Source organism: Labrus bergylta, chromosome 2 (assembly GCF_963930695.1).
Source record: "Labrus bergylta chromosome 2, fLabBer1.1, whole genome shotgun sequence".
Lineage (NCBI taxonomy): Eukaryota > Metazoa > Chordata > Actinopteri > Labriformes > Labridae > Labrus > Labrus bergylta.
In genome coordinates this window covers 26,818,531-26,835,822 of record NC_089196.1, presented here as the reverse complement: position 1 = coordinate 26,835,822, position 17,292 = coordinate 26,818,531, and the positions used below count along the sequence as shown (strand labels likewise).

General features: G+C 40.8%; 1 protein-coding gene across 1 annotated transcript in view; it reads left to right on the top strand.

Annotated features, from left to right (window-relative positions):
* Window positions 1-15,512, top strand: part of ccser1 (coiled-coil serine-rich protein 1) — a 129,424-nt gene extending 113,912 nt beyond the window's left edge. Inside the window, exon 11 of the mRNA XM_020643445.3 lies at window positions 9,886-15,512. Within this exon, the coding sequence (XP_020499101.3) occupies window positions 9,886-10,698 (813 nt within the window). The 3' untranslated portion in view covers window positions 10,699-15,512. The remainder of the gene's footprint in view (window positions 1-9,885) is intronic.
* Window positions 15,513-17,292: the final 1,780 nt, after the last annotated feature.

Below are 17,292 nucleotides of genomic sequence, written 5' to 3'. Positions count from 1 at the left end.
ACTGGCCTCGATACTTTGCAGCTCACTTTTTTCTCTCTGGAAAGAATTTAAAGCCCCAGGGCTGTACACTTCTCAACAACCTCAATCACAAGCACTGACTTTAAATTCCTGATCAAACCAAAGTTCAGCAGCTCCAGTCTTGGGCTGCGATCACAGTGGACACCTTAGCCCAAGATGCTCCCACCTCTTTCAGCCGCCTTGATGCTGCTAAGTAACATGTTATAGGCTGTCAATCAATTGGGAGCCTGCAAGACACGAAAAATACCAGCAGAAGCAACATTAAGAACATCAAGTACAGAGATAACAAAGAAGTCTAATAGCTCACGTATGCACTTCTAAGCTCTCTTTTGTCGTTTCAAATAACTGCAGTAAATAGGAGCTCATTTATGTATTATTTGTTACTTTATCCTTCATGGAATATGCCCGTTAAGATACAAAATCTCTTTTAGCCAGGAGCTCTGGCAAAGACAGCAGCATAAAAAGTTTCACAAAAAGCAAGTACAACAAACTGCAATAATCGCATTACATTACATCAACCAATACATTTGTAGCGGTCAGCAACAAGACATATGCATACACTGTTGCAGCGATCCTCAAGCTAATGATCTGATCCAAGACCATTGTGAGGGAAAAAAATATTGAATACACTTTTACTTTAGACAGAGTAAGTTTGTGCAATGACCATCAAAGTCAATAGAAAAAAAAACTTTGCCTCAATTAGTTTTTTCTTTGCAACAAAACCAGCATTTGTTTTTTTGAAGGAACACAATTCCACTACATGTTTGTTTGTGAGAACCTTCATATAAAAAGTAGACACATTTTTTTTTATATAAAAATAGGAAACACATTCAATCAGTATAAATAATTGAATGAAATAAATGAATAATATAGGACCCAGTATGGAACCTTGTGGGACACCACAAGGGGCAATGCTTCCCATCTTTGTTTCATTGGACAATACAGTTGCGTTTCACTTTCAAAAAAATGACTGATGTCCACTGGTTGTTCTGTCCAATTCGTATTGCCCACGTAAGTAAAACACTATCAATCTCACTAGCCTACTCATGCTGGTATCAATGTTAGCATTTTTCTTGCAAGAAAAAATGGTGGGAGACTGCTTAAAAAGTCCTTAAAAGTCATCAAAAGACTTTGTAGACTAATTTGCATTTTGATTATACAGAAGTTGCCACACCGGTCCTGCTCTCCCCAGGTGCTTAGCAGAGAATAGGGCTACGCTGTGTTTATGTGGTGATCTGAATCTGAATGTTTTCATCAGACATCAAACACAAAATAATTGTTGTTTGTGTGCAACACATCAGTGTCTTATGAGAACAAAGCTTTCTGGAGATATAGGACATCACAGAGGCATCAAGCAGGCAGCAAAGGTTAATGCACCCCTCAGGTATTCACAGGAGTATTTGGACATGTATAAGTGCATGCGATAGTTTATGTGTGGTTATACGATTTGCAACTTTTCCCAAAGGCTATTGCAGTAAATAAGTCTGTTTTTCCCCTAAATATATTCTTAGTGAAAAAGGCAAGAGATGACTCAGTCTCAGACATTGTAATCATATCCAGGCCTTCAGCCTCGTTGATATTCAGCGGACACCCTGTCTGAGATATTGTTGGCCTAAATATTTATCAAGTTACAGACTCACAAATCCCTGTTTGACACTCGCAGGTTGCAGCAGGTTACTTTGCCTGACTGCTGTTACTCAAGATAACATCACCCTAATGTAGATGATTTTGCACAAGTACAGTGACACCGTTGAAGATTGGTAGCACCGTGAGCCGATTAGCAGTGCATTACATTAGTGTCCTGCCTCTCCGTGTGGGCCTACAGCAGGAAGGTCCACAGTGGGACATACAGCCAGCTGCTTGGCAGTTTGCTGCAGTGTTGGCTGGATTGACAGCTGGAGCAACGTAAGCTTATTTTTGGTCCTCTCCAACCTTCTTCATCATAGAAACCCCAACCCCACCCAAACTGTCAACATAAAAAAAATAAAACAGAAAACAGAACAGAGCCCCCCCCCTTTCTCTAGCTCTCTGTGGTCTCCAGACCGCAGTAGCGCACCATCAATCCTCTAGCTGTCATGCTCTTCTCAGCCCTGCCTGCCTGTCGCTGGCATACTTATGCACCATGTTACATAACCAAGAAAAGAGTGAAGAAGGGACAAAACGAAGGACGGAGTGGTGGAGAAGGTGAAAGATGAAAGAAGGAGTTACTGTAGGTTGGGAGTGAGGAGAGATATTGAAAGAATAAAAAGAGATAGATAGATACTTAATCAATCCTTTGCAGGAAATACCAGTCAGGAGGCAACATAAAAAAAACTGGACAAAGAACATAGAGGTCTTAAAACGTGTGCAAACTTGATACCACCAGCAAAAAAAATGTGCTATCTGATCTACTAACGGTGCGCAGTGAGGATTGCGTCTTTCATATGAGCAAAACAACACACATTGTCCATTTAGTATGTTTGCCTTAATGCATATGCAATATGGGGCGTTTCTGTCCGAGCGTACAAAATACTGTGAGGAAAAAATGCAAAGAACTGAAGTTAGTACACGCATTGCGATTTACCCAGCCTGGCAAAAATTGCGGTGATTGTGACGGTGTCTGTATTTAACACCTTTGAAAGGAACGTGCTAACCCAGGAGACCAGTGTTACGCACAACAGGCTGCTGTTATTGAAGTTAGGAGGAGACATAGGCACAATCAAAGAAGGCATATAGATCGCGTTATTCCCCAAGCATGTTAATATGTTTGGAATGACAGCAGGAAACACCATGATTCAACTATATTGTTGCCTATTTATAGCCAACAAAACTGAACATTCACAGCCTCTGTATTCTAAAGAATTCCAACATTGACATTTATTTCTTCCTATTTCCCTCATTTTGCCAACATTATATTTGCCCTTTGGTGCGCTCCTCTCCATAGTGCGTGCGTCTCCTCCCTCTAAAGCCTGCTGCCGCTACGCTTGGATGGGGGGACCTCACCTCCGCTTGTACCCCCCTCTTCGATACCTCTTGCCAGAGCATTTATGTCTGATCAGACACCGCACTGGCCGCCTGTCTTGTGCGCAACAATGTGCCGAGTGTCGCACATTGCTCTGTGCTGAGCGCCACAGAGGACACAGCTCGCACCTCCTGCGCAATGTATGACACTTCATCTTCAAAAGATGGAGGGAAGAAAAGAGAGGCCCTGTTTAATGCCCAGGTTTTCTACCACATTTTCTTGTTGTTCAGTTTTGTTATTCAGTTTTATCTGCTATAACTCGAAAATACTGTACGTTTAATGCCTCTTCCACTGATACCTATTTTGCACTTGGAGTCATCCTGCTTTCCGTCCAAAGTCTCCCATGAGGTAAACCAGTAGAAAATGCAAAAACCTAACTTAAATAGTACCGCCTCCACAAGGTTTGCACCTGGTGTCATTCACACTAATTTTCTTAGTAGATCACCTGCAAAACGCCCACCAACCAAACGTGCAATTTGTTGAAAAGAACACGCAATTTAGTACTCTTTAATTGGGATCTTAGTAAATCAGGCCCTAAGGCACAGAAAATCAGTTTTTAAAAGCAGATTTTAAAATATACGGAAACATAGCAGAGTTTTTATGAGCTTATGCTTTCTCTTTGATCCATTCCTTAAGTATATTTTGCAAAGGCTGACAGTTATCAACCTGCCTGCTCTCGACATAGGTAACCTTCAAAATTCAAATACCCACACAATTAGAAGCATTTATCCTATTCCATTAGAATTTACTGAAAGGGAAAATACTGAACATTGCTGACCAGTCAGACATGGCTGAACTTATTCACTGTACACAAAAATGTATTAGGCTGTTTAAACAACCAATTCTTGGAACTGCACTGCAAAGACTGATCCTAGGAACTGGCTAAATAAACTTGTTAAGTGTCTGTAAATGAGATGTACTTACTATTTTAGATATAGAGATCTCATTTTAGGACACTCAAAAAGTAACATTCGCTTGCTGAAGTGGCAGATATTTTTTTAACTTATCGCCTTTCATGTCTTTATTTTTTGCTTTTTATTTCTTGAAAAAGATGTTTATCTGAACTTGTCAGTTGAATGTAGCTTACATTAAGTGTAACACAATATTTTTTACATGAAATAAGACGATTACACATGCTTGATTTTTTTTTTTTTTGCAGTGCTTTCTTGCAATTCTGCATTGTTAATCCAAGGTCAACCAATGCACTTTCAAAGACTTGTCAGCATTAACGCATTAATTGTGTTTCTGTTAAAGTCAGAAAGAATGCATGCTTGTATTCTGTACCTTTCGTGGGCAACGTGATCAATCCATCATAGCGTGTTTCTGATCCTGGAGTGATGGAAAAGACGACACCGCTGCGCCCCCTGAATAGCTAATTCCCCTTTAACGAAATTCCCAGACAACTGAGTAGTAAGTCAAAAGACAATATGGACCTTAATATCAAACATTTCACTTTGTTCATGTTGCCTCTAGATATTTTAATTTACTCCTTTAACTTTTTAATCTTTACTAAATTTCATTTTCCTTTGTTTTACTTTTCGTAACTTTGACCTATAGTGAATTTTCCTGAATGTCCTTCAAAATAAAAGCTGATTTATCCAAATAGGAAATAATGTATCCTTTGCTAAAATCAGTAAATAATACAGGATTAGAGCATAACAAAAACTGTTTGAAATGCAAAATGATTCAGTTCAGAAATGCAATTAAAATGTGATAAATCAACATTTCACAGCCCTAGTTATTTTACATGTCAGCTATGTTTTTGGTCCTTAGCTGCACCTCCTGCAAAGTCTTGTATGAGTTTTATTTTTGACCCCTTATTCTATTTACTTGTTCCTCTTTGTCCTCCCTTGTTATTTGGGGGAATTAGCATCCCAATCTGAAGCAGATTAACTATTGTCCTGCACTGCATTTCCTGAATTATAATATGCTTCCTGAATTATATAATGCAGGTTCAGTTCTGCATAAAACATCAGACAGACAGCTGAGCTACAGAGTGAGACCGCAAATAGAAAATGTTGTTGGCCGTATTGGGGAATAGTCAGTAGATGCAGAGAATAGGCGAGGAGATGGAGATGGAAAACTTCAACAAAGTCAAGTTGAAGAGATAGATGGGAGCTGCTACGGGCTGCTCAAGGGATTCACTTCCTCTGGGGGTTGTGAGTATTGATGAAAACCATCAAGTTCAAAGTAAAGGTGTGCTATGGCCTTGAGACACCAGGCTCAGGCTGTAGTTTTACCCCTTGTTTGATTGTTTGTTGAAGATTTATCTGGCAAAGTCCTTTAGTTGATGTGGGAGACTTTGCAGCACAAACTTTGTCTGGGAATATTCAATGATGCTTTCAGGGGAAGAGCTAAGGAAACAAGAGTTAGGGTATAGTGAGATTTTTGAATGTTGACATTGTGTTTTTTTTTTTTTAGATCTTTAGTCTTGTGGTTTCTTCAAGTGATCTTAAAGTACTGCTTCAAAACTCAAAAAGAGGGCTTGTTTGTCTTTTTAGTCCAAACATAAAAACACCATAATTGTAGTTAAAGAGGCAAGAAAAATAGATTTTTTTCTGCACCGGGCTTACTTTACCTTTCTGTCACACTGGGCCTAAATATGCAAACAGATATAAATGAGACTGTCTGCGGAGATAAAGGCAGACAGGATGAGGTGGGATGGTTTGGGCTCACACATCACTGCGGGAAAATGTATTTGATTATAGTTTAAATAGGATTTAGAGTACCATCTGTGTGGGTGTACTGCACTGTTATTGTATCTGTACTGAACATCCCGGCGCTTCACACCTTCAGAGAACCACAGAAATACTTTGTTTGCAGAGCATGTAGGTGTAAAGAAATATCAAGAATTCCCATTTTAAAAACTTTTAGCTCTCTTATCTTGATGTGAAAAGTTGGAAAGTTTTGGGGGTCCGATGCTTTGCAGTCCAATGGCCATCATTAAAATTGGGTGTGTGGGTGCAGGGATGCTGTGATTGATGGCAGATACAGTACACTTTGATTACATTGGGCTTTTTCTATACCAAGCTACTATGTGTTTTTATATTCCATATAGTTTTGATTTGTTAGACGGGAACAAAAGTCAGGGAAATAAATCTCCAGACTCGTCTCTTCTTCTTTCAGTATTGAAATTTAAAGACAAGCGATATAGCAAACATTGTACTGGGTGGTTTAAGTGCTTTAAGGAGCTCTTTTATGCAAACTTGGCCATTACCACATTGCTGTCTTCTTCACTGCCCAATAAAAAGTAAGGTTGCAAGAGGGCTGCCCTTAAATCACTCTGATTTAACTCTGTCTACTTGTGTGTGTGTGTGTGTGTGTTGCATATTTATTGGACTGTGCATGTGTGTGTGTCTCCCGAGTGTTTGCTCACACACACAGGCCGTTCCAGCCCGCTTGCCGCAGAGCGTGTACTTGAGAAAGGACACCTGAGTTTGTAAATCAGTCCTGTTCTCTTCTCTCTGCTCCTTGCTGACTGTTCTGCTGTTCTCATTCTTCTTCATCTCTTTCATTTGAATCACCCCTTCTCACTCTTCTCTCCCTCTTTTTCTCCTCTCTTCTCGCCTTTTTGTCTCAGTTTCTTTACCCCCTATCTGTCATTAGGCTTGACCTTTTTTCTTTTTTTCTCTCGTCTGTCTGCCCTTCTCATGCACTCACACATATGTCGCCCCAGTTTTTAGTTGCATTTGATTCGCTGTCCTTGATAGATTTTTTACATTGTTTTTTTTTTTTTTTTTTTTTCTTCCAAACTTGGATCGGGCATGTTTCTCTGATACGGAGCATATGTCTCTATAACAAACTCTTTGTATCGTGCCTGGTAATTATTACTTTCGGAGTCGTCTGCCAATTTAGGTCTTACTGTTCTCTCCTTACCTTCTGTTGTTTTCTCAAATGTCTAAGGGTGTAAAAACACCAAACCCTTTGTTTTTTTGTAAGATTAGCGATTTAGCTCTAATTAAGCCGTCCCACATAAGACTACACGACCATATTGGATCCTCTTCACTGTGGCAATTCCCTAATGTATTTTTCACTGTGCCCCTATGTAGAAAATTTGGCTGGATGGGAAATTCTCACTCCTCTTAATTAGATCAAGGAAGCTGTGAGAAGTCTTGTAGTGTTTATCCAGCCATTAGAACCCATTAGAAAGCAGAGACACACTCCCCGGGCTCTTTAAGTAAGCTGTATGGACAATGACACACTGTTTGATGTTTGGCTGAGTGCTCTTGTGTTGTACAGTTGGGCATAAGAGGACACAGAGCCGAGCTGTTAAAGTGCAGATTGTTTGGATGTAATTCAGATTATTTTTTAAAAAGCCGTATTAAATAAGCATGTCAGCCATTGTGTCTCTTGTACTGTAGGCAGGGCACAAGGTAGAAAAGACTTTGTATTGTGGATGGATAACAATTTTAGTTGTTAAAAGACAAACATGCAGATCACAAAGGTTCAAAGCAGAGCCGACTGTTCAACCTGTTCTGTTCTGAATTCTTCCTGACCTTATTTACTCATCATATTTACCTCACCCTGTCCTCCCCACTGCCTCAGACTAAATTAGAGCCTGGCACAGTCACTGCTAAATCCTCATAGAATCCCTTTACACTTTGAAATGCAAAAATAAATAGCACCTCACTGTAAGATATTCTAGTCTAGTCTGGTATAGTCTGGTGGTGTTCAGGGGCTAAAAACTTCCACGGGCCAATGCACAGATGTAATTTCCCTACCACATAGCATAATTAGTACTACTCCCTTTTTTTATGAAAAGGGGCACTTTATTAAATATAATCTGTACGTGCAGCTCCTCATTAAAGGGTTGAATCATGTGCAAAAAGGGTTTGCATTTTACTGACCCAAAATGCTCTACAATTAAAGCTGATTTGTGTTTTAAAATCCAGCTGTATAGACTGCCTGGAAGAGGCTCATCCACAAAACAAGATAAAAACCCAGAGGAACACACACCGGCAGGTAGCACCCACTCAGTATTTCATATAAACAGAAGAGATGGCGATATTACATGGCTTACACAGAGATGAAGGTGCTGCTTTTCCGGCGTGTTTAAGTACATACTCTCCTGTGGCCTGTTGCAGCAGCTCTTTATGAGTTATTTCTTAAATGTGGGACTAAACCCTACATTGAAACTAGCTTGTTTGCAACTCAGGTTCTGTCATTGTTTGGTTGCACCACCACCAGGTTCATCACCAGACATTAAGGAAACGTGCTATGTTGAAGTGCCGGCTTCTCCGTCATCAATCAGTTCAAACTAGGCTACAACCCAGTGCTGGACATAAAATGTTTTGTATGTGCAACAGGACCAGTGCACTGCAAACACACTCTGAAAACATGTCAAAGAGAGACAGCTGTGTGCATGGTGTGTGTTAGTAATTAGGACAATATTAGAGAGGTATTGAAGGTTAAAATAGAAAACTCTGGAAGTTCAGGCAGCTGAGAGTTTTACTGAAGGATCCACAAAAGCCCTGAAGAACAAAACAACAAACTCCTCGTTTCAGTGTTTTGTTTTATTTTGTGACACTTTGGCAGCATCTCTCTGTCTAATCAGCTTTGCTTTTGATTCCACTTTCTGTGTGATCTCCCCATTTTCTCTCTCTCCCTCGTCTTATATAATTTGATTTCAGGTTGACAGTATTAGCTCCTGAATTGAAAGCAATTCAGTGAATTAGCGTTGCCACTGTAACACTGTACTTATTCAGTTAGCTGTGTGGTGGCTAATTACATTTCTACTTCGCACGCCAAATGCCCGTTGACAGCCTGGGCCCAGTACTTGCATGACTTTTATTGTTAATTTGCATGAATGCTTTGAAAGGCATACACACACACGTGCGTACAAACATGAAAATTGACACATACTATATGTTACACACCCATACAGTGTGTGTGTGCACATACAGTCACATAAATACATGCTCATACATAAGCACACAACCCACTGGAGAACACACACAGCCATGTCTGCAAATGTGAACTAACTCTCCCATGAGGTTCACACACACACACACACACACACACACACACACACACACACACACACACACACACACAGAATCTCATCCGAGTGTGTGTGTGTGTGTGTGTGTGTGTGTGTGTGTGTGTGTGTGTGTGTGTGTGTGTGTGTGTGTGTGTGTGTGTGTGTGTGTGTGTGTGTGTGTGTGTGTGTGTGTGTGTGTGTGTGTGTGTGTGTGTGTGTGTGTGTGTGTGTGTGTGTGTGTGTGTGTTAGAGGGAGAACGAGAGAGAGAGCAGTGATGAGATATGTTGCATAAGGGGGTGCAGTGGAGTGTGAAAGAGAACAGGTGGCTCCCGTTTCTGCCATCTAGCTTTGTGTGCCATCTTCCCTATTGTGTGCTATGGGTGTGTGTGTGTGTGTGTGTGTCAGTGTGTGTGTCTGTGTGTGTGTCTTTGTGCATGTATGGTAGTGAGTGAAATCCCACTGCTTTGGGATTGGGGATTTGTGCAAACCCAGAGTGAATGTTTCCATATACAGTATGCACATGTTACCTTGTCCTGCTTCTGTCTTAATGTGTGTGTTTGTAAGTGTGTGTGTGTGTGTGTGTGTGTGTGTGTGTGTGTGTGTGTGTGTGTGTGTGTGTGTGACTGTTCTTTAGTGAGCAGGGTTCCGGTTGGTTTACAAACAATTAGAACAAGCTGCAGGAGCTCAGAGAGATCGTTCTCCAAATGTCACCCAATTAACAATCTATACTGAACACGCAACAGCGCTTTCTCTCTCATGCTCTCTGTTTGTCTCTTGCTCTTTTTCCACGTGTGACAGGTTCAGTGATTACTTCCTAAAAATGACAGGTGTGTTTAAGGCTCTGATGTATGTCCTTTTCTCTTTTCCTCTCTGTTCGTCTCTTAGACCAGTCATCCAGGCCGGTTGTCAGGACTCGGCAGCAGCAGCAGTCTGGCCCAAAGGGACCGAAGATCAGCACGGGGAGCGGGGGCAGCACTCGGAGGGGACCCCTCTAACCACCTCCCCCATTACCACCCACCTCTGCACGGCCGGCCTCTTGCTTCTGAACGACTCACAGCCAGGGAAGAGCGTCTGCGCTACCAGGGGGTTTTGGCACAGTCCCCAGCTCCAGGTCTGGCTCCAGGCTCCTCCAACCTGTCCTCTGCCACCTCCTCCGTGTCAGCCTCACCTGCTCCCCCCGCCCAGCTTCAACCCTCACACCATCCTGGCCTCAATCCAAATCAATGCCCAGGTGCCGGTTCAGCAGCTGCTAATCACTCCTCAATTCCATCTCTGTCCTCCAGGCAGCCGGAGGGGGTGTCTTCTTCTTCTGAGTCCTTAACTACAGGAGGAGGAGGAGGAGGTGGAGGGAGCCTGTCAGGTGGGGTGAGGAGAGGAGGAGGAGAGCACCAACCTCCCAGCCATATTCCTCGTGCAGTGGGGGCCGGCTCCTCTTCAAGCCTGCTCAGTCTTGCAAGCAGAGGGAGCCCCTCTGCGAGCGTCTCATCGTCCCAAGCCCAAGCCTCCCCTCCACCGCCTACCCCCTCCCCTGCCTCCTCCGCCTCCTCTACATCCTCCTCATCCTCCACGTTTACAGGTCGTTTAGGACAACCACCCCGAGGCCCCCTGTCTCTTCATAGCTACAGTCGTAAAAATGTCTTCCTCCAACATTCCCTACACACTTCTGAGCTGCAGGCTCTGACCCAGAGAGACAGTTGAGGGGGCTTTAACATTAACACTATCCCAGCCATGAGCAGCCATATTGACTTAGGTGACAAAATGTTTGATGTTTGAAAATCCTGCTGCTTCGTCATTTCACTTTTCACATGTTTCACTATCAAAATTCCCTCAAAATCATCACCCGCACGTGCTTGCATGTAAAATCACATTTTTTTTCTCTTCACAATCCAGACCGCCCCTTTCCTTGAGATTTTCTTCACAGATTTGCTCACTTAAACACTCATACGCGGGGTCACACACACATGCACAAACACAGAGACACATATCAGGCTGCGAGTATGAAAAAGGCACTCACCCGTCTATCAGAACTCCCACGTTGTGTCATGCTGACAGTTTAGATGTGCTTACGCCCACGGACGCGCAGAGTGCACACAGACTCACAACCCTCACACACATGCTCACATACACAGACCTCGTAGTCACACACACTCTGATACACACACTCACACAGAGACATCATCTGTGATATCTCTGCCTAACAATCTGCACAAATAGCAGAGCATTAAATCTGAGTTAAGAGAATGGGTTATGTATTTGTTTTTGCATTCCAAGATATGTTTTTTTTTTTTACCCATTTATTTTATCGTTACCAGTTTAAACCATGTGCTGCTTTTGGAATAATGGCTCTAAACATAATTTATGTTTTTAAGGATACACTCTCACATTGCCAAATCGGACATTAGATCACTCCTCTTTTGACATTAATATAAATCCAGATCAGAAACTCAGTTAAAGTCCTCATGAAACAGAAACTGGGGAGTATCTAACTGCTGTGTAGTGCAAATTCTGCATTCATGTGCTGCTCGGGTGGTCCAAGTTTCTGAGTTGAGAAGTCGTTCTTCTGACTTCAGTGTGTTCACGTGATTTCAGTTTGTAAATTCTGAATTTTGTCACAACAGCAAAAAAACAGCGTTGATGCTACGAAGAAGATGAGTGAACTGTAACTGTTAAAAGTTATATTTGAGCAAAAAGCTGACGTGCAATACGTGAATTCTTTAAAAGGTATGTTGACATTAACAAAACATATTTTGCCCCCCATGTGATGACCATTCTGACGGCAAGTCGGGAAGTCGGGCAGCTAATTCTTTTCCAAGTTTCCGACTTGAGCGGGTGTTCATGTGCATTTTACAACTCAGAAGCTCGTTTTTTTCCGATGTGTCCGGCACCACAATCACACGATAGAAGGCGGGACGTCGGGGTGAATTTGATTGGATGGTAATCTTTGACAAAGCTATTTAATTGGTCCAGAATTTAGTAACTGCTCCCTGAGTGCAGGATGAGTCATCAGACATTTGAAACATTCTACAGGAGGTGAAAATACTCAGATAATGATACATTTGAATAATATTTGGCAGATAAATGGACATTTAACACAAGCAACGCTGGATTTAAACAGGGAACATGTGTTTTTTCATTTCATGGGGACTTTAGGGTAAACTTTCTCTGCATGCGTTTAAAATATCAAGGAAAATACAGGTGACCATTTTGTACTGGAAAAAATAAAGGGTGGAGGTGACTTTTAAAGTCTTTTAATAATGTTTGATTGTCAGTTTAAGTGTTTCAAGAAGGGAATCAAACATGCCATAGACACATATCAAACCTTCCGCTTGCATAAATAATGTATAAAGTGTTTTATACTAGAACGTTGTTTTCTTAAATCATACATCGGTGCAATATTCTCCACTATATATAGAAGAGTCAGTATGTGTCTGCGATGTTAGAATAGAACAGTACAGGGGTGGAAATGACGGGTTTTATTCCTAAATGTCATACCTGTCATTGAGATATATAACACCGGCAGTATAATGACAACATGACACTTAAATAACGACTTTAGCAGTACTGAGAATTTACCTGACAAAATCAGAACACATCCGCCTTTCTCTTGTGTTTGAGGGCTGGATATTGAACAGGGATGCTTACTGGTGCTTTGCTTTAATCACAGCATAAATATCAATTTGTATGTTTAAAAAGTAAAGAAATACTTCAGAAACTGGCCTTACAATCGGCTGACACATTTTCTATAACAATTTTACGAAGGCAATCAAGCGAGTAAAATCAGAGTCTGCTTGTGGAAGCAGAGTGAGAGAACAAACGTTGCACAGAAAATTGTTTACTTGATCCCATAATGACAAGAAAGAGACAAAACAAGATTTTACAAACAAGCCATTTTTGGAAGTATCTGCACTGATTTCTTTTTTATTTACAGATGACCGAATCCTTATTTGTAAGTCTTCTTTTGATTTTCTGCTCTTAACTGGTTGGTTATCTCTTCAAAAACACACCTAAAAATGGTATTTTGTACAATAAGGCAGCATTTTATGTGGTTTTGGACATTGGGATGCACATTTTCTGAATGAGATTTACACATACAGTAACTGCCACTCTTGGCTGAGTCGTACGGCATCACTCACACTTCGGTGAGGAAATGTGTCACATTATAATAAGTGAGAAAACCCACTTTTTTTCTCATCCATGAAGAACCAGGCTGGATAACATCCTGTCTTTCTGGGCACTATTGAATATATTTGCTCTGGATTGACTACTACCCCCCCCAACAGGTTTAGCGGTAAACAAATCTTATAATGTCAGTCAGGAGGTTGGAGCCCACCCTGCTGCTGAGCACAGGCCAGAAGTTTAGCGCTCCAGGCGTCTACTGAAAATGTTAGATTCTGGAGAAGTTGTTGACCTTGTCTGTCTCTAAACGGCACCTGGCTGCAGGGAAGTTGTATAAAATTGGTGTGTGTGTGTTGTAATGTACACCTCATGAGGCAGGGACCTGGTAAAGGTGAGGAAAAGCCTGAAGAAACACAGCTCTGCTCCCACTGGTGCCGCTTTCACACTTTTATCCCCCCCTTTATTTCTCCCTTTATCCCTTCTTTCTGTCCTTATTTCTTCCTCTACCTTATCTTCACCTTTCTCCCTCAGCATCTCCTCATGCATTTCCCTCCCTCTGTTTCCCAGCATCCCTCTCCTCTGCATGCACTCAAGTGCTCCTCTTTGTTCCTCTCCTGGTTTTCAATCTGTTATCTTCCACTCCTCTCTGGATCTCTTTCCCCCCCTTCTGCTTGTTTTTTCTTTCAGTGTGTGTATCACACACTCTGTTGCTAAGGCTCTCAGTCCTGGGATCAGTAGCGCTGATGATTTTCATTCCAGCTGCCTAATCGAGAAATAATTTTACACCTGGTGAAGGCAATTAAGTACCTGGTAGGGAAGATGGGCCATCAGTAATGTGGCTCCTGAGGCCATGGGCTGAGAGTGGCAGCTGCATTGTGAACTAAACATTCCCTACTCGGTTTGTTTACAGGTGCAAGGTAACAAGGATGACCTCTTAAGAACTGCTGGTTACAACCTTTGACAATGAATGGAACATAATGCTGTTGACACCATGTGAAATGTCACTAAGGGAGTTTTTGACCCTGTTTGCACTGCCCACTTAGATTTTATTTGTGTCTCCAACAGCTGCGCTCAATTCAACTGTGTTCAAATTTGGAGAAAAAAAAAACTGGAGTTAAACTGCTGGTTATGTCAGATGTGTCTTTTAAGGGAAAACACTTCTGAGATCAAATGTGAAACGTCAGGGCATTTTTTTTTTATACACAGATTTTGAATATTATCACTGGAAAGCAAGAGCCTGAAATCATGAAGCCTCACACCTCTCAAACCTCAAATCCTCACTTCACTAAGAAGCACGGTGTTCATTTGAATATACTTCATTGCATTTGTTTAGAATTTATCAATCGTCTCTGCCTTATTTTTATTTATTGCCATAGAAACCGTTTCTAAAAAGCATCATGGCAACAATAGAGATAGTAGTCATGATAATAAACATGATGGAAAAGACAGTAGTAATAATAACCATGATGTTATTGTTTTAATTCTAATGTATCGCAGATATACTCTCCTATCTTTTTAATGTGCTTACTTTCATTATTTTTATCTTCATGAACTGATGTAGTAATGACATGGAACTGTACAAATGTAAATAACTTATCATGGTGATGTTTGTCTATGAACACGACCACTTTGTTCTCATGTAAATTACCCTCAAGATAAGGGTTTGTGTACGCTGTTTGTTGGCACACGCCAGATTCAAACACCACAGCAGAGGTGAAGATTTTGGCAAATGCAGTGCGAGATCTGAGCTGTTACCAAAGCGTTTCAGGCAATAGTTCCAGTAAAATGAACTTTCTGATTCTCACATGTGAAGGCCATTTGAATCGCTCATTCTTACCCCCCCCCCCCCACCACCTCTTTGAAATCCAGCCTTTGCACTTTTGACTATTTATGCTTGAAATGACTTTGAAAGACGTTACTTTGCAATCTTTTGCCTAACTGTGTCTGAAAAGTGGACGATGGATGATGATGATCTGTTAAAGCTGCTTTTTGTTCACATCAGTACAAAGTTTTTAAGTATGTCAAACTTTTGGGTAGACTCATACTGTGAGCTTCTGTCAAGCGAGTCTATATATTCATTTTGCACCAGAATGTTAAAGGAAACAAAAACAAAACAGACTCAATACAGTTGTTTTTCTGCTGTCTTGGTCCTTTTCATCACTTTTGAAAATATGTCTGACGAGAATTGTTTGATGGGCTTCTCTTGTCTCAAAAACCTTGCAGTGTGTGTTTACCCAAAGTATTTCTCTTCAGTTTGTGTCCAAGATAGTTTTTTTTTTTTTTTTTTATCACCCTCACTGTTGTTTATTCTTATGAAAAGTGTTTTATCAAAAGATCTTTTTGTCCAACGTCTCCTCATTGTTGATATTTAATACAAATAAAATGGAGGAAAACTTCCGAGTGGTCATGATTTGATATTTGATTTTCCTTCACTAAAAGCCTTTTCATTATAAAATAAGGTGTGTCTGTAAAAATAATAACTGGGACGCATTGAAGCAGGGAGAATGAAAGATGGATTCTGCCACCAGAATAAAAAGGGCTGTGTAATAAAGCAGTGACTCTATGGGGCCTCGGCTCCGTCTCTCAGGCTGGGTTGATCTCACTGTACAAATCTCTGAAGAAAAGCATGAATAAAATCAAAGACTGAAAGTGGAACGTACAACAAAGTCATGAATAAAATAATCTTAGGGGCCATCACGCTCAAAGATTGTGAAAAACTTTTCCCCGTCATAACATTCAAGTGGACTTAAAAACAGCAGCGGGTGCAGACAGAGGTAATTTTACCTCATTTGACATTAGCCTCTAACCTATTTGAGTGAGTTTTCATTTGGCAGTGACCATAAAGTAAGAAAGTGTTTAGAAAATCAATTACTCATTAGAATGAGTCTGTTTGCATGCATGTGTGAGTGGGATGTAGACGTTGAATGTTTACCCCTCAGGGAGGACCTGTGCACGCTCCTCATTTCTGGACTCACTCAATTAGTGTTGGAGATGTTATGACTGGCTGGCTAACACACACACACACACACACACACACACACACACACACACACACATGCAGTGGATTAAAAGACTGAAGCTTTGATATTAGCCTTATGTAATTTAAATGACTGAAGGTCAACACATACGTAAACAAACAACTGATTAACAGAGATGTAAAGTCTTAAGAGATCATAAACAACAACACATTTTTTTGCTGCAGATTTTCACTAAATGGTAAATGGACTTGAACTTGTATTGCTACTGACTACTCAAAGCACCTTTACACTGCAGGTCACACCTTCCCATTCACACCCATTCATACACTTATGGCAGAGGTTGCTAAAGTGTCTACCAGTAGAAACTACTCCAATTCATACACTGCCGCTGAAGCAGCAGGAGCAACTTAGTGTCTTGCCCCAGAATGGCTGAAGGAGCTGGGGGATTGAACCTTCGACCTTCCGGTTGAGAGACGACCGACTCTAGCACTGAACCACAGCCGCACCAGAAACTAAAAAAAATTGCAATTTTTTAAATATTTTCTTCATGCAATATGAGAACCTCATATTTGCCATTTTTGCACTTTCAACAATTTTTGTGACATAACAATTAGGCTGTGAAATTTACATTCATGTGGAAAAGTATACTGAAGAGCTAAAACGATTAATTTATATGTTTACTCATTTCAGATAAATGATGCAATATTGATTTAAGTCAGTTTGAACTGTCAAGATTTTCTGCCCTTTGCAATGATTTAATTTCAAATTATCAGATTTTTAGATTGACAGGCAAAACCATATAGACTAACTTTGAAAAAGCTAGCCTACTTTTTGCTTATTTTTTCCTTTTCTTTAGCTTTTCTGATTTTTTTTTAATATTATAAAATATTGTTAACTGATTAGAAGATAATTTCTAGAAAAACTAAAAGAATACGAAAACAATCTGGGTTGGGTTAGATTTAAGAAGTGACCAGTCGGTTGCAATCTGCCACCTGGCCTCTAGGTGCCACTAGACCTTACTCAAATTTAGAAAAGTGATTCAAATAAAGTATTTGGTTTTTGGAGGTTTCATGTTAGGGTTAGCCACCATATTTTTGTCAAACTTAAGGTGATGTTAGCTATCTAGTTAGTAGGTCTACTTAGCTATCAGAGACGGAGTGTAGGCCTACATTTGAGTTAGCAACCGTTGCTATGGAAC